Consider the following 25986-nt stretch of genomic DNA (forward strand, 5'->3'; position numbering starts at 1 on the left):
ATCAATGTGGCCTGGCTTTGTGGCTCTTGGGTCTTGGAACCCTGTGAGATCTGGGTGGCACAGGGCTGAGGGCAGGAGCAGGTGGGGAAGGGGGACTCCCCAGCTCCAGGTGAACAGTCTGCTCTCCCTTTCCTTAGTGCTTGCTCGGAAGAGTGGATGGGTCCCTCCATCACCCACCTGGGACCGATAATGGGCTCATGGTGGCAAGGACACAGTTCCCTGCTGTGTGTCCTGAGTCAGTAGCCCTTGGGACCTCCTAGGGGTGTCCTGGAAGCTCTCTCCTCTACTAGGTGAGGTCCCCACCCCAAGTAGAAGAAAGTGCAAGATGTTGACTGTCCAGTGAAGAAAACAAACAAGGGAGGAAGAAACTGACATCGAATCGCCACATGCTGTGGACAGGTGAGCGGTCCCTGGGCGCCACTACTAACCTAAGGGTTGGTGGTGGGGACCCACCCAGCAGAGCCTGGGAAATGTGCTTCCATGAAGACGAAGCCAAGACAAGCCAACGGAGCACAGCTCCCCAAACACGTGGGGTCGCTGGGAGCCGGGATCAACACCATGGCAGCAGGCTTTTGGTTTGGTGGACAGATGTGTGTAATGTAATCTACCCCTTAGTGGGTACAACATTTCTGGTTTATAGATGAGGAAAGTGAGTCTTGGAGAGGTGGAGCAACTCGCCTGGGTGGTCAGAGACCTGGTGGAAGAGCAACGTGCCCCAGAGGACGTTTCAAGATAAGGTACAGGATGGGCAGTAGTGGGGGGACCCACCGACTCTTCTAGCCAGGCAGGAGCGAGGTCTTGGGAGAGGGTGGGGACCAGGTGCGGAGAGCTGCCAGTGTCAGAGGAACAAGGGACTCAGGGGTCTCCACAGTTTCAAGCCTCCAGAGGCTCAGACTCTCGTCACGTTTGTGGGTGAGCTGGGTGTCGTGAAGCCTGACATTTGGTGCGCGGCGGTGGGCGTGAGCAGCCTGCCCTCCGCGCTGTGGTGGATGGTGGTGGGTGTGAGAGTCTGGCACTTGCTATTTTGGGGCCCACCCTGTGTCCACTGACCTGCCTCATGCAGTGTTCCAAAACCACGCATCTAGGGGCTTGGCCATGGTAAAAGCCACCCCCGGGCTTGGCCACAGTCTCTTGTTTGTGCAGAGGGAGAGGTCTGACAGCCCTGAGGAGGAGGCATGAAACTTAAGGACACAAGTGGAGACACGTGCTGGCGTGCCACCATCCCATGCCCACTGTGGCCCTGGACATCACTGCTCCCAGCTCAGCCATCAGCTTCTCCCCAACAGCTGGAGAGCTCTGGGCCGCCACTGGTTGTCAGTCCTGGTCTGTGGGGCCCTGGTGCGGGTGAGGGAGCCTGTCTTGCACCCAGCCAGCTGGTGGGGGTCCCTGTTACTGTATTCCAGCCAGCACCGTTTCAGAGCTCAGTGCCTTGGGCTTTCTCGTGCCTGGTTCCGGGCAGGCTTCCCGGAACGATCTGGCACGATTCTGCTCCCTGCCAGACTCTGCACTCGCTTCGCAGTCCACACCCGCTTGGAACTGGACGACCTTCACTTGTCTCCCCGCTTCGACTCCTCAGTCCCTGCTGCCTGTCATCTCTTTCGCCCAGACTAGGCTCCTCCACCCACCCACCTGCCCACCACAGCCAGCAGCTGCAGCCCTGCCCTGCTGGAAAAGCCCTTAAAGGGGGTGAACTCTCAGACTGGGTATTGGCTTTGGCTGGGTTGGCTTTATTGCCTGGGAGCTGAGGCTAAAACCAAACCAAAAACCAAACTCACTGCCATCCAGTTGATTTCAACTCACAGCGACCGCCTTTGGGTTTCCGAGGTGGTAAATTTTGACGGAAGTAGGTTGCCCAGTCTTCCTTCCACAGAGTGGCAGGTGGGTTTGAACTGCCAATCTTCTGGTTAGCACTCAAATGCCTTAGGCATTATCCCACCAGAGCTCCTTAGGGAGCTGAGGCCAGGAGCCCCCAAATCTCTGCCTTTCACTCCCCAGTGTCTGTGCAGAGGAAGTGAGCCTTGCTTGCTTCTGGGAGACGTGAGAGCATTTGAGGGCTTTGAACCCCTCCCATCAAAGGAGCTGCAGGTTGAAGGGCTAGGGCATTGACATCTCTGGCTGGTACTGAAATGACAGTGCTGCAGTGTACCATCTGTGGTCTCTGTGGATGTCACCACAGTCAGATCTGACTCTCAAGGAATGAGGAGGAGATGACTAATTCCGTCTGTACCTGGTCTAGGTGTTTGGAGGGCAGGACCGTTGTCTGGGGTCCTCAGGCCATAGTAAAGACCCTGATGAGGACGAGGATGGGTCCTTAGCAATAGTTACAGTTGACAGCTAGAAGAGTGCCTTATAGTCAGCATCACAGTGAGGTGATTAGGTAACCGTGGAAAGGCTCCTCACTTTCCCAAGAGCCCTTGTAAACAGGAGAAGCCTGATGATAAGGAAAGGGGTTGGGGAAGACTGGACCATGGCCCCCAGTCCTCCTCCTTCCTGCTGTAGAGCTCTATGTTCACACCTTCATCATGGGCTCTTCAACACATTGCACTAAGGAGGAGGAATGTATTTGCTTGCCCTCCTGATGTTTGCTTGGTTTGCTTTGGCCAACGCAATGTGCACGGAAGTGCCAGTTCTGATCTGAAGGCCTGAAGAACATTGTGGTTTCCTGCTTGCTCCTCTTGGGCCCTGCGAGCCTCTGTGAGAAGAGATGACCCACAGAGCTGCTGGCCCTCAGCCTGGACCATGAATGAAGATACGAGGAACAGCGAGTGCAGGACAGCCCAACCTCAACCGGCCGCACCACAGCCCATCTGCACTGCACACCCGGGAACAGAAGGTAAATGCTGTAGTCATGGACATTCCTGAGGCGGTTACACAGCAACGCTGACCAAGACGAGCACGAGGAGAGGAATGGGCCTCTAAGGTCTTCTGCTTACTGATCTGCAGGACGTGAATAGCTCCATTTCTCTGAGATCAGGTAACTTGTCCAGCATACACCATTTGTTTAATCATCAAGACCTGCCCCAAGGGACATTCTTTGAATTCCACACCCTCATTCCCATCTTGGCCACTCTCCAGCCTCATACTTCAGTCTCCTCCATCTTCCCAATGAGCCTGAACCTCACTGTGGCCTCAGGGTTGCTCTCCACGGCACCCTCTGCTCCCTGGCAGTGGGTGCCACTGAAGCCACTAGCCAGAGCCAGCCCCTTAATCCACCTTCTTTTCTACACCTGAGCCAGACTGGATAGCCCAGAGCTGGGAGGATGGATGAGCCAGCAGGCAACCCACATGCATTTCCTAAGCTCTTGCCACACGCCCCTCCAGATCCTGGCACTGGGTTCAGCAGGGACCAACACAGACCCAGGCCTTGCCCCATAGTCTAGCAGAGAAGCGAGGCAGAGCACACTAAACAATTAGGTGAACAGCTACAAAGTACAGAGGCTGTGAGGGAGAAGGCAGAGCCTCGGGGCATATTTCAGGGGCACTCTGCCTGGTAAACAGCTCTGGTAAAGAGTTGCAGTGGTTAACACACTGGGCTGCTAACCAGAAGCTCGGTGGTTTGAACCCACCAGCTGTTCCTTGGGAGAAACATGAAGCAGTCTGCCTCCTTCAAGATGACAGCCTTGGAAACCCTATGGGGCAGTTCTCTTCTGTCCTGTAGGGTCACTATGAGTCAGAATGGACTGGACAGCAGTGGGCTTTTGGCTTTTTTGTCTGGTGGATCAGGAAAGTATTCATTTTCCAAAGAAGTAACCCTGAAGCTGAGAGGGAAGGATGGATAGGACCTGGCCAGGCCAAGAGGGATGGAAACCTCACAGTGGGAAGGAGGAACAGCTATGCAAAGTGTGGCTGTTAACGTGAATTTACACCCAGAATGCTCCTTGGAAGTCAGGATGGTGAGACTTCGGCTCTCTTGCTTTGGACACCTCAGGGAGACCAGTGACTGGAAAAGGACCTCACGTTTGGTAAAGAAGAGGATCAACAAAAACAAGGGAGGCCCTCGATGCCATGGACTGACACAGTTGCCACAGCGGGCTCGAACACACAAAGATAACACTGAGGTTGTACACAGGGCACCGTGAGCTGGAGCCACTCAACAGCAACCAACAGCAACCACAGCAACCACAGTGGGTAGTGGTCGTCCTACCCTGGTAGCACAGTGCCTAAGGCATCTGACTGCTAACCAGAAGGTTGGGGGTTCAAACCCACCAGGCGCTCTGTGGAAGGAACGCTGGGAAATCTACTTTCATAAAGATTTACTGCCTTGGAAACCCAATGGGGGCTGCTATGAGTTGGAATTGACTCAGTGGGTTTGGTTTTTGGTTTGTTGTCCTAGTACCCTTTTACTCACTCTGGTGCTTTGCTGCTAAGGGCTTGAACTTGCAACCTCAGATGATGTGGCTTGTGGGCATCTGAGCCGCCTCATCCATATGGAGAGCTGGAAGTACCTGGGAGTCTTATGATCATCAATGTCCCCACCCAAGATAGCCAGTGAGTGCTGGACTGTGTATGCAGATGCCCAGCTCTTCGCCTCGATGCAGGATCAACTCCAAGGGGTGATCTATGCTCCCGAGCCCCTGCGGGGATCAGGCTGTGTCTGAGACTCCCCTTGAAATTACAACTTTGCCTGGCGTCTTCCCTTCCCTGACCTGTGTCCCCTGCTCCCTCCTGGGAACTCTTTCTTCGTGAATTACTGGTACCCAAGCTCAGGGTCTGCTTCTGGGAGAACTTGACCTATGACAGTCAACTCTGCAGATCAATCCTTGTACCTGTCCACCTTGAGCCATCCTCTCAACTGGTGATCCAAGCTTCATCCTCAAGTCCTCAACTCAAGCCCCCTACTATCATAAATTGGACTCCCACTTTCTGGAGGAAGTTGGTCAGCCGTGAAGCTTCCTCTTCTCCAAATGGGGCTACTGTAGAGACCACGACTCTTCCTCCTGTCGCTGCCTCTCTCTTCCCATGGGCTCAGCACACCCTCGGCACATATCCTCCCTTGCCAACTGTCTGCATACAGCAGTCCAAATTCCTGCTGTCTAACTGGGCCTCTGACCCAGCACCTCCCTGAACCAGTAGAGGTAGCACAGGGGCCTTCTCTGTGTCCTCCACCCTGAATAGTGTAGCATTTAGATGACAAAAGACATCACGGATTTAGTAGAGAGTGAATGAATGAAACGGCAGATTTTTTTTTTAGTAAGTTTCTTTTGGTCTTCCTATTTTACAAGAAACGGAAGCTCAGAAGGGTCAAATGACTTGCCTTCAACATGATAAAAGAAATAGGTTAAACTGAGCTAAACTAAAGTATAAGGAAGGGTTTGGGGATTCAAAGGGCTCAAAGTAGAGCAGAGGTGATTATTCATAACCTGACCCCCAAGTAACTGTAGGAATCTCGTGAAGACATCTACGGTCCCATAGACAGACCAGGTGTGAGCTTATAACACACACAGCATGTGGTATGCTGGAGTTGGATCATGCCAGCTCATGGATCAGTTTCTTAGGACCCCCTAGAGCCGGTTGATAAATGCAGCCACTATGGGGCAGCCATGTTGAGAGTGTTTACACCAGGGAAATTGGCAAGCACTATAAGTCAGGGCCTTGTTTCCTCCCATGGAGAACTGATGGCTAAACATTTACTACTGCATGTGGCCCAAGGACATCTACCACTTTGGCAAAAATCGTCCCTTCGATTCCTAAAGGCCCAGCCTCATGTATGCTCTTGCCTTCCCTTCAGCAAGGCCTCAATCTCTAGAAAGCCACCCTTGATCGGGAAATGATATGGTGGACAAGATGGTTAGTAACCAGTTGGCAGAATGTGGAGGGGGATTAGTGTTCGATGAGGAAAAACACGTTTTCACCCAGAGATGGCAAAGGCCCGTATCAAAACAGGAAGCTTCAGGTTTGCTTTGTTGGGGGGAGGAGGGCATTGTCTAAAACTGAGAAGGTGGGAGGGCAAAGAGCAGTGTCTGGTTGACAGCCATGACCAGCATGGGTCCTCCATTCTCAGTAGTGCTCGTTCCCCATCTCCGAGGGAAGAAGGCTCAGCTTAGGTAAGCAGCAATAAACAGGCGACTCAGTAAACACCACACCCTTGGAGGAACCGAAAGTAGCCGTTGGAAGGCTCCTGCTATTCTGAGGAACTGATAAAGGCGCCCCTACATCACGGGACCGAAGCCCATGGCAGAAGAGAGGGCTGCAATGATATCTGCTTTTACAAAACCCAAGCATCATCCCAGGGGAGGAAGACAATCTGGTAGAGAACTCAGCCATAGGTGCCGAGGCCTCAGGACGAAAGGGTTCAGAGAAAGGGTACAGAAACCTGAGCAGCAGGGAAGTTAGGCTTTCTAGAGCATGCAGCTTATCTTGCAGTTTACGGTTTAGTGGGCTTTGTGTGTTCTAAGGATCCCTGTAGGAAGGACAGACACCAGGCAGGGTGCATCCATGCGAGGGGGATTTGGAGGTGCAGGGCTGGGGTCCAAGAGGGGGTTAAAGTAACTAGAGGGTTTGGCCTGAAGACACTTCAAGAGAGACCTGGCTGAATCTTTAAATAGGTGAGCATTCAGTGTGTCTACCAAAGGTTGGAACTGGGATCAAGGGGTGGATGTTACCAGGAGCCCATCTGCCCTATTTAAGTAACAAGTCAGAGCCAGTCAAAACTGTCTAGGGATGGATGGTGTGGTAGTTAACGTCGTGTGCCAATTGGCTGGGCCTGGTTTTAAGTGGCTAGGCAGCTGGATGTAGTTATTCCCCATGATGAGACTGGTAGCGCCACAGCAGCCTTAGGGATGTGATCCGCTTCCAATATATAAGAAGATGCTTTGAGAAAGGTCTCTGCACGTTTTGTCATGCTTGGGCCCGGCATGTAGCCAAGTTTTCATTCAGTAGCCTAACAATCTTGGGACTATTTCTGGACTTGATCTAGTATCCTGCCTTGTTGCTTAATAATCTCGGAACTGTTCCATTTACTTGTCAACCTTGGATTTGTCAGCCTCAGCAGCCAATAACTGCCTGAGTTAAGAGAAGCTTCCGGCTTCAGTGGGCCAGGAGCAAGAGGCAGAGCTGAAGCCCAAGGTCAAAGGGCCTTTACCCAGCCCCTAGAGGTGACACTCTGGACTCTTTAACTTCTAGCCTCCTAAACAGTAAGAGAGTAAATCTCTGTTTGTTAAAGCCACCCATTTATGGTATTTCTGTTAGAGCAGCACTAGATGACTGAAACAGATGGGTTGTGGTCTGGGAGCTTCCTGGAGCCTGGTCCTGATCAAGCCTCACATGGAGGAACCCCACTGAGGACTGAGCCGGCTCCGGAGGCCCTCTGGCTGACCAGCTGGCTCTACTCATCAGCATCCCAACCACTTTGCTGCTCCACTATGGGTACCGTCCAGTTCATACTCTTCTCTAGCACTCCCGTTTCCCTCCTCGTCTTTGATTTGCGTCCTCTTTCCAGAGCAGAAGCACCCTCAGAAATCAGAAGTGAGACAGCAAGAGCTGTGGCCTTGGATCTGTGTCTTTGCATTGTGAGTCCCAGCCAATGCAAAGCAGATCAAAACATCCCCTCACTGCCAATAAACTGTACTGAGAGGAAGAGAGAAAGCTGTCATTATTTGCAGACAAGACCCTCTAGCTAGAGAAGGCAAGATAATTAATTCAAACAGTATGAAAACTATTGAGAGAGATGGGTAAGAGCACCCTTCAAAAATGGTAAGTTTCCTAGATACCATCCCAATTACAAAATATGGAAAAGCATGACCTTGTTTGCAAAAGTAACTAAAATACATCACACCCAGTAGCAGGGCAGGTGTAAGAACTGTATGGAGAGAACATAAAAGATAGGAAAGAAAACCTGGGTAAGTGAAAAGAGACATCATGTTCTCAAATAAGACTCAGTAACTCAAGGATACAAGTTATCTTCAAATTTGTCTGCAAATTCAACCGAATTACATAAAAGACCCAACTTGACTTTTTAGGGGGCTTAAACAAGCGGATTATAAAACTCAACTGGAAAAGAAAATACATAGAAAACACCAAATAAAGAGAATAATACATGAGAATATAGTTTCCCAGATAGGAAAATACACAACAAAGCCACAGTATTAAAACCATATGGTACTGGGGTCAAGAATAGATGAATAAATCCGTGGGGCCGAATGAAAAGCCTCAAAATAAAATGTGGGACTATGCGGGAATTTAGCATTTGATAGGGTGGCATTTTGATTCAGTGGGTAACAGTGGAGACTATTCAGCACACGGTGGGGGGTACCCACATGGAGGATGGGATTAGACTCTCTGTTCTATGCCATTCATATGTAAAAATAAATCAAGAGCTAAACTTGAAAGCATGTTACAAAAGTGTTAGAAGAAAATAACCTTTTCCCTGGACAAGTTATACTGAGATGAGTGAGCCGCAAAACCCTGAGTCCATAGAAGAAAACATTTGCCTACCTAAAAGTTTGAAACCTCCGCATGACAAAATGTACCATAAACTTTTAAAAATAGAACGGCAGACTAACCAAAAATATTAATATACAAAACATACGAAGAGCCTTTTTAAATCAGAAAGATTTAAAAAAAAAAAAAAAGGGCCCAAAATTGACAATATAAATAGGCAGGTCACAGGAAAAGATAGACAAATGTGCATACGGGATAGGTTTCTCTTCATTCTGATGGGGAAATGCAAAACAAACTGTGTGTTTGCATACTGGACCCATTGTTCAGTGATAATAAACAACACTGATAATTTCCATACAGCCAGCACCTGGGTTACAGACATCTGACTTACACATAACCTATAGTTATGAATAGACCCCAGAAAGTCAATTATATAAAAATTCAAGGTACATACAATGGTTCATAATTACAAACAGGAGCTGCTTTGCAACATACATCAAAACATTATTATTATTATGGTATTATTATGTTAAAAATGCTTTAGTGTGTCTGGAAGTGTTTCTTTAGTGTTTTTTAAACATAGAAATTTATACTATATACTAAGACATTTGACTAACTTGACGTTAGATATGAGTCTTACCTAACTATTCTGACTTTCATACAAATTCGACTTAAAAGACAGGCTTAGAATGGAATTCCTTCATAATCTGGGGACTGCCTGTACTGAGAAGATTTGGGAACACAGGTGGGTGTAGGTGGTATCAGGGGGAGGGTCACTTGGAAGAGCCTTTTGGGAAGGTAATTTAGTTGTATCTACACACACCAGCTACTCCTTGGAAGGAAGGTTGGGCAATCTACTTCCATAGTGATACCACCTTAGGAACCCAAGGAGGGGTCTCTGTGAGTCAGATCCAACTCGATGGCACTGGGTTTGGTTTGGTTTTGGTACAGTTTACGTAAGGAGGTCTAGTGATGGAAGTGTTAAGGCATTCGTTGCTAACCGAAAGGTCCGTGGACCTTCAGATAAAGGGCCTCGCTGCTAACTGAAGTGCTGGCAGTAAGTCCACCCAGAGGCACCTAGGAAGAAAAAAGCCTGGTGATTTCTGAAAAACCAGCCATTGAAACTGTGGATGACAGGTCTACTCTGACATTGACATGAGTCTGAGTCAATTTGACAGTAACTGGTATCAATAACAAGACACACACTCTCACCTATTAAGTAAACTCACACCATGTGTAGAGAGGAATAGACAAGCCTTGTTCATTGCAGCATTTTTTTTTTTTTGCAATAACAAATGCAGCAGCAGCAGCTAGGAAGTAGTCTAACTGCCTGTCTGAAGGGGGTGGTGAACTGTACTTTACAGCAGTTGAAAAGCACACAGGTATGTGAAGTGGCTTGGATGGATCTCAAGGACAAATTGCTAAGGGAAGAAAGCAAATGCAGAACAATATGTACAGCAGAACCCTGAATATAAAGCTCAACCAAAGCTACATATCTACGCAGGCTCACCTTTCTCTGTAGACGCACCACCACCACCCACTGCCATCTGACTCATAGCACCCCTGTAGGACAGAGTCACACTGCTCCATAGGGTTTCCAAGGCTGTAAATCTTTGTGGAAGCAGACTGCCTCACCTTTCTGCCACAGAGCGCCTGGTGGTGTTGAACCCTGACCTTTTGGTTAGCAGCTGAATGTTTTAACCATCGTACCACCAGAGCTTCTCTGCCAATGCCAAAATGTTGGCCGTGGTTCCCTGCAGAGCAGAGAGGGTTTAGGGGGATGGTGAGGCTACCTGTCACTCCCTTGTGTTCTGTTTTCTTTGAATGCTTTCAAAAATATATTCACATTTCACTTGGGTTGAAAAAGAAAGCGAAAAATAAAATGAAAAACCAGACTCATGCACACACACAAAAACAAAACAAACCCCCAAACCCACAATAACAGGCAAACAAGAAGTGAAGGGAAAAAAAGAAACAGGAACAACTACCAGAAAGCGGACCTGCCTTGCTCCCTGATTCTGATTCAGTACATCTGGCCAGGGCCTGACTCTGCTTCCCACATGAGCTCCAGGTGACGCTGATACTGCCAGTCCTTGGAGCACACTCAGCAAGGTTCCAGAGCAACGCTGTCCAACTGAGGTATAATGTGAGCCCCACATGTAATTTTAAATTCTCTAGTAGACCCACCAGCCACTCCTCGGAAGGAAGATGGGGCAATCTACTTCCGTAGTGATACTGCCTAGGAAACCCAAGGAGGGGTCGCTATGAGTCGGGGTCGACTCAACGGCACATAACAACAACAACAACAGTAGCCACATTTAAAAAACTAAAAAGAAACCGGTGAAATTAATTCGAGTAATGCATTTTGTTTGACCCAACATGTCCAAAATATTGGGATTTCACCATGTAATTACATAGACAGCTATCATGCATTCTTTTACATTCTTCTCTTTCTCATGTTGCCAGAACTGAGTTGCCAGCAGTGGGTTATCTTTGAAATGCGGTGTGCGTTTTACACCTCACATAGCTCGCTTTGGACTAGCAGCATTTCAAGTCCTCAGTAATTACATGTGGCTGGTGGCTGCAGACTGGACAGCCCAGAGCTAAAGAACCTGACTGTTGGGCTGGACTAGGTGGGGACCAGATAACAACTGTTTCTCAGACCTCAGGGAGTGGTGCCTGGAAGGGAAGGGCTTAATGAAGCAGGAGGGAGAAGAGGGGATCTCAGAAGGCACTAGAAAGAGCATGTTTTTCCAGCTAATGTAAGTGTGGCCTGAAGCCATCACTGGCCAAGCAGTAGAAAACAATCCAAGCTGGGACCCAGCCCTGGACTTCATAAGGACTTCAAGTAATGGCTGCTATATTATTATTATTACTGTTTGTTCTTAAAGGAGCTCTGGTGGCATAGTGCCTAAGGCAAGTGACTGCTAACCAGAAGGTTGGCCTTTCAAACCCACCAGCCACTCTGCAGAAGGAAGACGGGGCAATCTACTGCCGTGAAGATTTACTGCCTTGGAAACCCAATGGGGGTCACTATGAGTCGGAATCACCTCAATAGTAGTGACTTTGGTTTTTGGTTTTAGTTTGTTCTTAGGCAATATTCCCAATAAGACTTAAAGGGAATCCCAGACACTTAATATGGCCCACCATTTCCTCCAGCTGACCGGGCCTGATAACAGTCATTACAAAACCCATGCAACTCGTATCTCCACCAAACATCAAAAGACTGTCAACATTTTTTAAAAAAATGCCTCAAAGCACACTTCGTGTTTAACATGAAGTCTTTAAGGCTGTTTTTAAGACGCCCAATATAGCGCAATTCTGGAGTTAAACTTTAAAGGTGTGCATTTATGTTGATGTCTTCTCAGGCCTGTTTCCTGGTCAGGGGTTTTATTTCTCTTTTATACTTTCAGGCTGAACTTCCTCACAGTGACTACTCTTCTCAGAGAAAAAGCAGAGACAGCACATCTTGATCTGCAATCATCCTTCTCAGTACAGAAAAGGAAGAGTTAGACAAGAGAGTAATTCCGTGGTCCCAGTCAGGCTTGTAAGAGAACAGAACTCTGAAGCCACACTCTGACCAGACAGTCAGTCCCTTAACGCTTCCTTATCCACTTCTCGCAAAACACTCGGTCTGCCTTTCTGCTTCTTCCTGTGTGACCATTGTCATCTTGGGGTCGGAGTTGTCTCACCCACATTTCATTTAGGTCCCTGGGTGGTGTGAGTGGTTTGCAACCAGCTGAGAACCTAAAGGTTGGCGGGTCGAACCCACCCAGTTGTGCCACAGAACAAACGCCTTCCCGGTGATCTGCTTCCATAAAGATTACATATGGCGCTCACTTCTATTCTGTAACGCACGAGGTGGCCCTGAGTCAGAGCCTGATTTGCGGGCACTGGTTTTTGCTTCTTTGGTTGGTTTTCACTTATCCAGCAGGAACATACCAAAATTATCATAGGTACAAAGCATGGAGTGGGAGATGGATGGAGAGGCTGGATGTGAGGGAAGGCTCCATGGGTACCTAGAGGACCTTGGGGTCCGGCCCCACTGTCTGTCTCAAGAGTGCTGGGCTGGGAAGCGTGAGGGAGTTGAGAGGCTGTCAGGAGTCTCTGAGTTCTCTCCTGCCTCCAGCATTCAACATTTGCCTTTAAAACAGCCGGTTCCCTGGGCCACATGCAATTCCGGAAGCACATCTCACTCACTGTTTCCATTTCCCCTTTTCCCTCTCGCCCCAAGCAGAGGTCTGTGAGCGGTGTGGTTTAAGCCCCTCCCCTGGAAGAACTGAACCACACAGCCTGTCTTGGTCCTCTAGTACCGCTGCAACAGAAACGCCACGAGTGGATGACTTTAGCAAACAGGGATTTATTCTCTTACTGTTTAGGAGGCTGGAAGTCCACATTCAGAGTGCTGGCTCCGGGGGCTGCGTGGGGGCCCCTCAACTGTGGGCTTCAGCTCTGCCTCTCCTTCCAGGCCCATGGAGCTGGGGGCTTCTCCTCACTCAGGTTGCTGCTGGCTCCTGAGGCTGATGAACCCAGGCTTGGCAGGTAAAATGGTACAGCCCAAAGATCAGCAGGTAACACAGCAAGCCACTAGTTCAAGTCCAGGCACAGTCCCAAGATCAGCAGGCAACGTGGCAGGCCACTGAGATGAAGACTTGGCCGAATGCAGGATGCAATGTGCCAAAAGCTAGAGACCGTTCCCAAAGCATCTCCTTATATGCTGGAAGCAGGCCACACCCCACAGGCAGCTCCTTCGGGCTCACAGCAGATTCTACCGTAAAGGTGGTAGAATCAATCTCACATGGGGTAACTACAGCCAGCTGCCCAGGCACTCAAAACCACGTGCCAGCCAAGGTGACACACCACCTTCACTACCACACCGCCTGTGTCACTTTTCTCGTTGTGGGTCACTGCTTGGCTATACTCCAAAAATCAACAAAACAAAACAAACAAAAACCTCACTGCCATCATGTAGATTCTGACTCATAGCGACTCCCATTGGGTTTCCAAGGCTGTAAATCTTTATGGAAGTAGATTGCCCCATCTTCCTTCTGTGGAGCGGCTGGTGGGTTTGAACTGCTGACCTTCTGGCTGGCAGCCAAATGCCTTATCCATTATACCACCGGATCTCCTTGCTATAGATGGCATTTATGTATAACTCATTGCCGTCCAGTTGATTCCAACTCCTGCATATTATAGAGTAGAACTGCTCCCTGGGGTTTTCTTGGTTGGAATCTTTCTGGAAGCATATTGCCGGGCCCTCTTTCTTCGGCAGCGCTCCTGGATAGGTTGGAACAACCAACCTTTCGGTTAATAAACCACCTCCTACAGGCTCTTAATGCAGGCCCATCGGTATTCAGACCTTGTACTCATCACTACTCATCTCTTCAAGCACCTTCACTGCTCCAACGGTCCCAGGGAAATGCGCCATCTCCCATTGCCAGGAGCCTAGGAGGGATATTTTATACTTAATCACACATTCCTGGGACACTCTGCAGCCTACTTCTTTTCCTTTTGTCAAACTCTGAGGTGCTTGGGGTATGGCAGAAGTGACAGATGGCAGACAGGCTGGTGTTCTCGGTGCTGGCAATCAGGGCAAGAGGACGTACCTCTGGGGACCCAAAGCCCCAAGTGACCCTGCGGCCAGGCCCCAAAACTCTTCGGTTGCCCTCACCCCACCCCCAGCCCCCCAATACTATAGCAGCAGAGTATGAAACGCCTGCCCCGGACTCTCCCTCTGCCTGAGCTTTTGTTAATGCCGTTGTTGGAGCATGAGTCATAGATTTTTAGACCAGAAAGCTTTCTCAGGACCTTCTGGTCCACACCCCTCCTCTTTACTTTTATTCTCATTGTCACTGAGCCAACCTCCACTCGTCGAGATCCCGTGTGTGTCAGACTAGAGCTGGGCTCCGTTTTCATTGGCTGATTTTGTGGAAGTGGATTGCCAGGCCTTTCTTCAGAGGCTCTTGTTGTACTTGACCCTGCATCCTCTTGGTCAGCAGCTGAGCTCACAACCGTTTGCACCACCCACAGGCTCCTGCTGGATTAGGGCAGGCCCTAGGTCCAATGACTGGCCTCCTCAGGGAGAGACTGAAATAGAGAGACTACACAGGCCGCACGAAGATGGGGACAGCGCTCGGAGCAAGGCAGCTGCAGCCCAAGGAATGCCCTAGACGCCGGCAACCAGGAGCTGGAGGAGGCGAGGAAGGCTCTTCCCCTGCAGCCTTCAGAGGGACTGCAGCCCTGCCGACACCTGGGCTTCAGACTTTTAGGTCATTAGGAATGTCTGGGAATGTCCCACCAACATGACACAGGCCACAAGTAGGAGAGGAGAGAGTCTGCGATTTCTATGTCAGGCCATGGACTGTGGATATTTGGTGTAGTGAAGTTTGATACGAATTTAACATTTTCATTTTCTGCTTTGAAATGTTCCCTAGGAGAGCCCCAACCCTTGTATTTTAGGATGCTTTGGGCTACAGGTAACAGAAAACCCTAACTTAACTACTTGAACACAAAGGAACGACTTATCACACAAAACGGGAAGTTTGTAAGCAGGGCGGCTTCACCCGGGTTGATTCCTTTCATTGCATTCAATGTCACCAGGAAGGACTCAGGTTCATGTTCTCTCTCAGCTCTGCATGCTGCCCTCACTGTCCAGCCCCCTCCCCTCATGGCTGCAAAATGGCTGCAGCAGTTCCAGACGCTACATCCTATGACAGCTCCCAAAGGTGGAAAGGGGGCCATTTCATCCTTGTGTATTGTTTTAAGGCAAAGAAAAATTTATCAGAGGTCTTGTAGAATACCTCTCGTGACGTCTCATTGGTTAAAATTACACCCCAGTCCCATGCACACATCTATCACACGGCCCAAGCTGGTGTGGACTCTGTGTGCACAACAAAGAGAGGAAATAGACCCCAGGGCCAAGGAGGCCAGAAGGTTCTCTGGAATATGGAGAAGCAGGGGCAAAACGTCCAGGGGGGATGGTGAAAGAGCAGTCATTTGGAGGAAGGGATGTCAGTAGCATGAATGCTTTTTCTAGAATCTTCCAAAGTCCTTGGGAAAGGACTGGATATCCTGCAGCCACATAGAAGAGCTGGACCTCTGCTTGGTTGTAAAATCACGTGGGGCCCAACCCAAAAACCCATTCCAGTCATGCCATTTCTGATTCACAGAGACCCTATAGAACAGAGTACGACTGCCATGCACGATTTCCTGGGCTGTGATGTTTATAGAGGCAGACTGCCCCATCTTTTTCCTGTGGAGCAGCAGGTGGGTTCAAACCACTCATTCTTCAATTAGCAGCTGAACGCTTAACCACTGAGACGCCAGGGCTCCCGTGTGGGCCCCAGAGGTTTGGCTTTTTTAGGGGGCTCTGAGAAAGAAACCAGAAGGGCAGGCAGAAAAACTCACTCTAAGACCGACCAGAAGAAAAGTCTCTTGAGTCAAAGAAAGATCCGAGTTTGCAAAGTGAATAGTCTAGATGTATTCCAGGCACCATCAATGAAAGGAAAATGACGAAGATGGAAAAGAATTCCAAGCAGCCTCAAAGCAGAAAAGGAAAAGGAAAAGCTGGTTCCCTATCTTGGAGCTGGTAAGAGTTTGGCCTTGGGCTTCCCATATGTACTTCTACATCCCTAAAGCCCTACCAAATTTTGAGGGGAACCTTGGTCCACCAAGAATCGATAGCCATCAAGATCCCTCTTGAGCATGAAAGAAAATAAGTGAAAGACATTTGGAGATATTCGGAGGCTTGCAAAGTAGACTTGCCCAGGTATGACTCAGGGTATGCAAATGAGGACACAGTTGACTGCTGACTAAAAGCTGGCGGTTCAAGCCTACCCAGAAATGCCTCAGAAGGAAGGCCTGGCAGTCCACTCCCAGAACACCAGCCACTGCAAACCCTGTTCCTGTCAAGACTGTGGCAGCTGTGGGGTGCTAGGCGCGGTCAGTGACGTCCGAGCAGGGCAGGCCTGGCCTGCGTCGCTCACCGGGGACGCCTCCTTTGTCCACTTTCATGGTGCAACGTCAGGAAGTGTGTTTCGAGCCACATCCTTCGCTCTGCGGCTCAGACAGAGTCTTTCCTTCGCTCGGTGGCCACACAGAACAATAGCAGCTGCCACCCTCTTCCTGACCTGAATGACAACAAGGGCTCAGCCGCTCGCCCTCTCGGACACTTGTGACGGAAGGACTTTGAGAAAATTGTTTTGTTTCCTGTCTCCAAAAACCGCATGGCCCAGAGCAACTTGACAGCCACCGCCAGGGACCAGGGATGTCGTCACAGTCTTCTTTGCTCACCACAATGACCGGAGCACCTGAGTTTTTCCCTCTGAATCAGAGAGGGACCACAAGAGATTCTACTATTCAGATATTTTCCCATTCCCCGAGTCCCAGCCCAACTCAACAATCTCTACGCACATAACTCAGTGGCACTGGTTATGTTCTTCCAGCTATACAAGCATTGTCACCAACCTCTGAATGACCCCACCACCCAGAACATAAACCCAGTGCCCCCTAATGTAATTCACTCTTCGTATCAACTTGCATTAGCACCCGTGTGTCTACCTGACCGGAAGTCAATGATCCACATCCTGATACAATGTCAGTGAGGAGAAAGGACGGAGATGCCACAGGAAGTTCACAGGGAATTCCCATGTGAGCAAGCTCTGGGTGGTTTTTCTTCTTCTTCTTCTTGGTAGGAAGGACGTCAGGAAAGGAGCAGGGTTGTAGGGTTGTCGGGTTGTAGGGATGAGGCCGAAGGGCCCCATTTATTTCAGTGATGGCATTATGTTGGGCAGCCCTTTATGTGGTGAGTCTGAAGGCCACTCAGGAGCCCTGTTGGCTTCCCACGGTCACGCTGGCCACCAGAATGGCTCTTGCTGCCTCAATCCTTCCTCAGTCCCCAGGGAGAGGGGGCTTCATGGTGTAGCAGGAGCCTAACGTATTGTTCTGGCATCTGGCTCACAGAGGGCTGCTTGCCTCAGAGGAGAGGGTCACGTCACTTTCCCAGCCAGGAATAGAGTCTGGACTTTACAAGAAACTCGAGTTCCTGCCCCCCACATAGGATCTGTGTCCCAGACCCTGTTCTAGAAGTTTCTCAGGGTTTGAGGGTCACAGTCGCTGTTTGAAAACGACTTCACAATTCTGATGAGTCCCTGTTTTTTGTTTTGTTGTTATCTGCCATTGGTCATCTCCGACTCATGGCAACCCCTCCTTGGGTTTCCGAGGTGGTATCACTACGGAAGTAGGTTGCCCAACCTTCCTTCTGAGGAGTGGCTGGTGCGTTTGAACTGCCAACCTTCTGGTTAGCAGTCAAGTGCCTTAGGCTGTACGCCACAAATGGGCTCAGCCGCTGAGTGAAGTCTGGAGGTTCGAGTCCACCCAGGGGTGCTTTGGAAGGAAGGGCTGGGGATTCTGATCCTGTGCTTCTGGCAAACCAGCCGTCGGAAACCCTGTGCGGCTCAGTCCTGCTCTGACACCCACGGGGTCGCCGTACGTCAGGATCCACCTGACAGCACTTGTGTTTCTGTTCTGAACAATTCTGAAGACAGGTGAGCCCACAGCCTGGAGAGCGGAGCATGAGGGAGATGGATCTTCACAAACCCTCACCTCCACCCACCCAGGCACCCCCTGAAGTGACCATGAGCCCCCCTCTTCTTCTCCTCCCCTCCCTTCTCCTCCCCTGTCAGCCGCTATCTCTGCCGCCACTACCCTCTCCCTCTTTGCTTCATCAAAACAACCCCCAACCCGCAGCCACCACTTCTCTCTCTTGTTGACTTCCTCCCATCCTTCTCTTCCCTGTGTCTCTCCTGTTCTCTCTCCCCGCCCCCTTGCTTGGTTCTCTTTCATTTCTCTCCCTCTCCTCTGTCATTTTCTTCCATTTTTTCGTCCCTCTCACCCCTGGTCTTTAGCTGATGTGATGGTTTGGTTGGTTTGCATTCCCTCTCACTGGGGGTGGCTCTCTGAGGCCGACCACGTACTGGCTGGGTCTTTTACCTAGTTAGCTCCTAGAATCCATCCACAGCTCTGGGAGGAGAGGAGAAGGAGGCCCAGAGGAGGTGAGGACTTGCCTGAAGCCACACAGCTTGCTGGACAGGGCTTGGAAATCTGCTATGGTTCCATGTAGGACTGATTTGCCGCAGGGACCAAATGCCATTTGTGATCAGATATTATCTGCGATCTTCCAAGATCTCTTTTGAGGAGGCCAAGCTCCTTGAAAGCCTACATGAGCCATGTGCCATCTCAGAGTCCTAGGCCTGGCCTTCCCCGGGGAGCCCAATGCCCCAGGCCAGGTTTGGAAAAGCTTTCTGGCATAGAAGAAAGCTGGGGGTCTGTGAGCTCTAGCTTTGCAGACATTGGTCATGTTCATACTTATAACATGGCTGAGCCAAGTCACAGCCAAGGCCCGTCTCCCACCTCTGACTTCTAAGGCGGCGAAAAAGTCGAGTGTCATCTAATGCCAGGGCCACCTCTCCTCCCGACAGCAGTGAGACCCCATGATGCTGGGATCCACTTCAGGAGGTAACTCTGTAGAGAAGGAAGAACCCAGGCCCTTTTGTTTTGACAGGAAAAGAGAAGCCCCAGTGAGGAGAGTCCCGGGCAAGCCTAGCTGAGGTGATTGAGGAAGACAGCACGGGAAGGAAGGCTTTGAAGCTGTGCTGGCAATGTTTCAGGCCGGAGGCCTCACAGTCAGGTGCAAGGACTAAGTTATTCCGAAACCGCGGCTGAGCTCAGAAAAGAAGGTGAGGCTTGGCCCCCACGTGAAAAGAGGAACTCGAGTTAAAATAAGCAGCGATGGGGTCTCTGGCCTCATCCCACTGTCCGTGTGCTCTCATTTGCAATCAGTAGACGTCAAAAGGTCAGCAGTTCAAACCTACCTGTCGTGGGAGAGAGAGAAGGCAAGACTCCATAAGGGTCTGCAGGCCGTTCTCCTCTGTCCAGTAGGGACAGTGGAGTCAGGGCTGACTGATGGCAGTGGGCTTGGTGTTTTAAAGAAGTCTAGCATAGTGCCTAAGGCACTTGACTGCTAACCAGAAGGCTGGCGGTTCAAACCCACCAGCCACTCCTCAGAAGGAAGGTTGGGTATTCCTACTTCCGTAGTGATACTGCCTTGGAAACCCAAAGAGGGGTCGCTATGAGTCGGGGCCGACTCGATGGCAAATAACAACAACAACAACAACCAAACACATTGTCATGGAGTTGATTCTGACTGCAGTCTTTACAAGAAGCAGACTGCCACATCTTTCTCCCATGGAGCCGCTCTCTGGTGGGTCCAAACCACTGAACTTTCTTAGCAGCCGAGCACTGTAACCACTGTGGCACCAGGGCTCTTCGGTAGATATCTATGCTGGTTAGTTTTAGTAAGGTGTGTTTTTGTGGGAGTCACTGGGTGGTGGAAATGGTTAACATGCCTGTGTACTAACTGAAAGGTTGGGGGTTTGAGTCCACGCAGAAGCACCTTGGCAGAAAGGCCTGGCTATCTCCTTCTGAACCATCAGCCACTGCAAACCCCACGGGCACAGTTCTCCCCTGACACACGTGGGGTTGCCAGGAGTCAGAACTGGCTCGATGACAGCTGGTTTGGGCTTGTGTTTGGTTTGCTTTGGTTTTCGTATTTTCCTAGAAGGCATACCCTCGAAGGTGGAAACTCTACAGATTGCCAGGGCCCCACGGCAACCCAGTCACCTGGTGTTGGCTTCCAAGGTGCTCACAGTACTGAGGGACCGAGGACACGACAGACACCTCCACCAGGACACCTGCCAGGGCCACACCTCCTCTCTGGAAAACTGCCTGCCCGTTGCCCTTGCTGAGGGTGGCGACCATACTCTGTCCCTGTGACTCGGCCCCCGTCACTGAGTACACAGGGATGGACACCTGCCCCGGGAACGGGCTGTAACCCGGTCCTACCTCAGCCATGGCTTCTCAGTGGCCGTGTGGAGAAAGCTGTTAGTGGCTGAGCTGATCATGTTCCCTCTTGGGGCTGGGGACACAGAAGTGAACAGGTGAGAGGAGAAGCCAGGCCTGCAGAAAAGAACTGAGGTGCAGGAGGCTAGAGGCCAGAGGGTCCTCAAGCCCCCTCTGCTGTCCTGGCTGCAGGCATCTCCACATCCCCACAACAGCTTCTCACTGCTTCCACGAATTAGCCAAAGTGAGTCCCGGCAACCCCCATAGCCAGATGAGACGCCAGATTCGAAAGCTTCCGGAGGGAGGGCCCCATTTCACAAAGACCCAGGACACCACAGCAGCCACTGTACGAGGTTTTGAGGGGGACACACTTGAGACATAGTTTGCATGCTTACAAGCCCAGGGTACAAACTGTATGCAAGAAGCCCTTCCCAGCTAGGGCAGAGTCATACTTAAAGTTTCCTTTCCTTTGAAGGAACAGAGGAAACCACAGGGGAAAAAATCAGACACTTTGATCAAGTTTTAACTTGAGAACTTAGACTCCTCTGAGCAAACCATGCATCAAGGCCGCCAAGCCAGCTGGTGAAGTTCACTAAGTACTAGACCTGGGAAGGTTTGCTAAGCCCATTGAGGCCAACTGTTTGCCGAGAGCAGTCCTCCTCTTAGCTGCCACATCCCCACCAGATGGGAGCCAGCCATTGCAATGACAGGGAGCTGTCATTTACCTGAAAGGACGGTGTACCAACAGTAGGTGTACCAACATCAGCTCCTAATGACATCTACTGAGGTGGAGACATGTGGGCATCCCAGACCAGCCTCAAACCTTCAAACCGAAGCTCTTTCTGTATTGTGCCAGATGCACAGGTGCGAAGATGAAGAAGCCAGAGCAATGCTCAGCCTGACCCCTATTGTTGTTAGTTGCTGTTGAGTTCATTCCGACTCACAGCGACCCTATGTACAACGGAACGAAACGCTGCCCTGTCCTGCACCATTCTCACAACCCTCACTACGCTTAAGCCTGTCATTGGCTCTACTAGGCAGAGCAATTCCACTGGAGCCCAAACTTGCGTCTCCCACTGGCACCCTGCAGTGAACATTCCCAGCCTGCTGAGAGGGTGGGTTCTCGACCATCTGGCTTGGTTTAAGCATGCTCCCTGGGGGTCTCACTGCCCATCCCAAGTGGTTCCTTGAAGTGATTCCTTTCATCTTCATAAACAGTCTTATCTCTGCTAAACACAGCTTCTCTCTCTTGATGCATTTTTGGTGATTTGTGCCCCAGGGACCTGCCTGTGGTCCTGCCCTTGACTGCAGGTTCAGAATGCTCTCTGGACCCAGGCAGAACAAATCATTCCCTTCAAGTTTAAAAGCCGATGATCATGCCCTGAATGTCCGTGGTGGCACAAGTGGTTCGCAGTTGACTGCTAGCCTAAAGGTTGGTAGTTCTAACCCACTCAGCTGTGCCTAAGGAGAAAGGTTTGGCAATCTGGTCCTGTGAAGATTACGGCCAAGAAAACCCTATGGACAGTTCTACTCTGTGACACGTGGGTGTCCATGAGTGGAAATGGGCTTGAAGGCAGTGAGTTCATTTGTTTGTTCTGTGGGTCATAGCTTTACTCCCCACCATACCTGCACTTTCTTTTCAAGGAAGGCCCCGGAGCCTGTCATTGCTTCTCCCTGACATGGTTTCCACATCCTTGTCCATCCCTCTGTCCTGTTTGTTGCTGTGCCTCACCGTGTCCCGTGAGGACTGGGCGGGACCCCCCTGCCAGGAACACACCTTCTTGGTTCTCCGCACCCCTGCGTTCTCATCATGCAGCCAAATAAATAGGCGCCACATCACCAGGTTGTCACACACTGTGGTCAAACAAAGCCCTGGGCGTTTGTCACACAGACAGTGCTCAGGTGGTCTTCTCCAGCTCGGTTTTATTTTAAAGCTCAGTTGCCAGTTTGCAGAAGTAGATGCCACCTTGAGCCTTAGATGGAACTGAGTTCTACAAATGGAAAGACACTGGCCCATCCTAAATGGCCCTGGGTGGACCAACTGGTTTGTGCTGGTTGGCTGGTTTTGAACTGCCAACCTTCTGGTTAGCAGTCAAATGCCTTAGGCACTGTGCCACCAGAGCTCCTTACTAACCTAAAGGCTGCTGGGTGAACCCAATCAGCAACAGTGCAGCAGAAAGGCCTAGTGACCTGCCTCCATAGAGACGACAGCCGAGAGAGCGCTAGGGAACACTTCTGGTCTGTAACACGCAGAGGCGCCACGAGTCATCGGAATCAGCTCAGCGGTGGCAGGTTTGGTTTTGCTTTTTGGGGTCGTTCTATCCGTTGGGCAGTCTTCTAGTCGTCAGAATATTCTGTGTTCCACGAGTTCTCCTCCCCTCCCTTCCCTCCTTGACCGCCTGCTCTCACCCATTTGCGAGCAATGCAGACAATCGTTGGCCAAAAGCCCATCTGTCTTTGCCATCATGCCCCTTCCACACCCACCGACACAAAGACCCTTGTTCTTCCTGCTCCATCAGAGAGCAGGCTCATGCCGGAGGACGGCGGTTTAGCTGCTAAGCCATCCCTCACCCCATGGACTTCTGGGCGAAAGATAGGCTCACCCAGGCCTTCCTGTCTAGGCTGCCTACAGGATGTTTGCTCTTCTCTTCTTCCTCTTTTTCACTTTCTTTGCCAACAGAGGTCCAAGCCAGGCCCAGGTTTCTGTGTCTATAAGTGACTCACCTGAACAGTGAACTTATCGTCTTCATTGGGCAGAATCCTGTAAGTGTAAACGCAGTTCCGATACCTGAAATAAATCAAAGACTTCGTTAGCACCTCCTCAGTGAAATATGTTTTTCTCCTAACAGAAAAGACAATTACTGACATAGCTAGAGGAAGCTGGGCAGGAAGTTTCTGCGTCTTGGAGCTGACCCTCATCTGAGCTGGAGATTATCTCTGATGTCAATCAGTCCTGGACAAAGGCGTCGCTTGTCTCGTGACCTGCACTGGTCAGCGTTCAAGGGGCTTCAGGAAGAGGCCATCTGCACAGGGCCACGTGATCCATCCCTGGGCTTGGCAGCTAGTCCACCTGCTCTAAAGGCATCCACCATCTGGGAGGGCTTCCTCCAGCCCCAGCTGTGCTGGCCCAAAGACCAGGAGCAGGAGGGGCTTTTAAGAGGAAACAAGACTCTGGGAGGGCCGAGCAGCGTGGGTCGTGCTGGATGGGTATTGGGCCACCACAGAGGGGGCGCTCGGCATTGGTGGGGCATGTCCCCCCCGCCGAGCTTCCCCTGCCCCCGTGCCCTGCTTCCTTGGAGACTTTGCCCCATGGGTTCGCTCTCCTGAAGGTTGGCCACAACCCAACCAGATTCCCGCGGCAACTGAAGAATGAGTCCTGGATTTGCTTCTAACAAGGAAGTGCTAGGAGTCACAGCTCTTCTACTCCTTCATCTGGGTCAGGGGTCCCCAGTGAGAGGAGGAGGAGCTACTTCATATATATACATACATACATACATACACATATATACCTATACATACATATAGGTGTGTATTCATATGTGTATATAGCTGCACACACATGCACATATAGACATACATATATATACATACGTTTATACATGTATGTATGTATATCTATTTACACATAATTTTTTCAGAGTAGTTTGAGGTTTTAGGTTTACAGAAAAAGGGTGCAGAAAGCTCAGAGAGTTGTCATTCATTTCCACCCCCCCCGGTCCCCCGGCAACCGTTTCCCCGGTAACATCTCACATTTACGTGGTGCATTTGTTACAACTGATGAACCAATATAGATGCATTATTATGAACTCAAGTCCACCGTTTACATTAGGGTTCACTATTCCTGTTGTGCAGATCTGTGGGTTCTGACAAATGCATGATGTCATCTGTCCCCACTACAGTCAGGCAGAATAGTGTCACTGCCCTGAAAACGCCCTCCACCCCACCTGTTCATCCTTCCAACCTCCCTTTGTCCCCTTGGAGGCCCCTGATTTTTCACTGTGGCCTTTTCCAGGATGTCTTATAGTTGGAATCATTCAGGATGTAGCTTTTTCAGACTGGCTTTTTTCTTTTTAACAGGATGCATTTAAGGTGAGGTGTGACTTTCCATTTTCATAAAACCTCTGAGAGGAAGGGCTTTTGTCATATCTGAGCACCTCAGAAGAGGGACACATTGGTGGGCGGTCACCCAGCCCACCGGGAGCCTGGCAGGGGCGGCTGCAGTCCTGGAAGTCCACCTGCTTGACTGTCAAGCCTGGCAGGACAGCAAGAGTTCGGAGAAACGCTTAGTTTGAGTCTTCTTGTCTTGTCTTGTTGTGTGCCGTCGAGTCAGGCCCGACTCATAGCGACCCCTCCTTGGGTTTCCGAGGCAGTATAATACGGAAGTAGATTGCCCCATCTTCCTTCCGAGGAGTGGCTGATGGGTTTGAACCACCAGCCTTCTGGTTAGCAGTCAAGTGCCTTAGGCACTATGCCACCAGCGCTCCTAGTTTGGGTCTTAGAAGATAACTATCTTGCTGAATGTGAAGCTGACCTGAAACACCTACTGATGAAGATCAAAGACTGCAACCTTCAGAATAGATTACACCTCAATATAAAGAAAACAAAAATCCTCACAACTGGGCCAATAAGCAGCAGCATGAAAGATGGAGAAAAGATTGAAGTTGTCAGCGCACTAGGATTTCATTTTACTAGGATCCATAATCAACGCCCATGGAAACAATAGTCGAGAAATAAAACAACGTACCACAAAGGGCAAATTTGCTGCAAGGCCTCTTTAAAGTGTTAAAGAGCAAAGATACACCTGCCCCAAGCCATGGTATTTTCAATCACCCCATACGAATGTGCAAGCTGGATAATGAATAAAGAAGACCAAGGAAGAATTGATGTATCTGAATTATGGTGTTGGCAAAGAATACCAAGCACAGCCTGGACTGCCAGAAGAGTGAACAAACCCATCTTGGAAGAAGCATAGCCAGAAATTTCCTTAGAAGTGAGGATGAAGGCCTCCAACTCTTACTTTGGCCACACTGTCAGGAGGGACCACGCCCTGGAGAAGGAGTTCATGCTCGGTAGAGGGTCAGTGGAACAGAGGAAAGCCCTCAGTGGGATGGGTTGCCACAGTGGCTGCAAGAAGGGGCTTGGGCATAGCAATAATTGTGAGGCAGTGTTTGTTCTGCTGTACGTGGGGCTGATCTGAGTCGGAACCGACTTGATAGCACCTAACAACAGTCTTACAGGCTGTTTGTTCTCTTAACCAGATTGCTGTTAGTGGCTACTGAGTTGGCTCCGACTCACAGTGACTTTGTGCACAAAGGGTCAAACCGTTGTGATGCAGGGCTCTCATTGGCTGATTTCCAGGAGCAGATTGCCAGGCCTTTCTGCCCAGTCTCTCCTAGTCTGGAAGCTCCACTGTAAATTGCTCAGCTTCACAGCAACACACATGCGCCCACTGGCCAACGGGTGGGGACTGCACATGTGATGTGGTGGCCAGGAATAAGGAAGGTGAGAATTCTGCACTGAGTCATCCCTGCCCCTGAGCCACCGTGATCTCCCCTTATTCCCTCTGCGTGAGGTCCCCAGGAACCGTGAAGGCCTGCCGTCCAGCTGAACCCCCTAAGGCAGGGGCCACAGTCCAGCTCAGTAGATGTAAGGGTGTGTGAGATCAAGATGATGCTTCAGTGGAGAAGTTCCACTTCTGAGCTCTTCCCT

The 25986-nt window shown here is 50.3% G+C and overlaps 1 protein-coding gene across 1 annotated transcript in view; it reads right to left on the reverse strand.

Annotated features, from left to right (window-relative positions):
* Positions 1–25986, reverse strand: part of INPP5D (inositol polyphosphate-5-phosphatase D) — a 177235-nt gene that overhangs the window by 133514 nt on the left and 17735 nt on the right. The window contains exon 2 of the mRNA XM_007943766.1: positions 23002–23065. Coding sequence (XP_007941957.1) covers positions 23002–23065 — 64 coding nt within the window. The remainder of the gene's footprint in view (positions 1–23001; positions 23066–25986) is intronic.

Source organism: Orycteropus afer, unplaced genomic scaffold (assembly GCF_000298275.1).
Source record: "Orycteropus afer afer isolate SDZICR_OR568_19922 unplaced genomic scaffold, OryAfe1.0 scaffold00006, whole genome shotgun sequence".
Lineage (NCBI taxonomy): Eukaryota > Metazoa > Chordata > Mammalia > Tubulidentata > Orycteropodidae > Orycteropus > Orycteropus afer.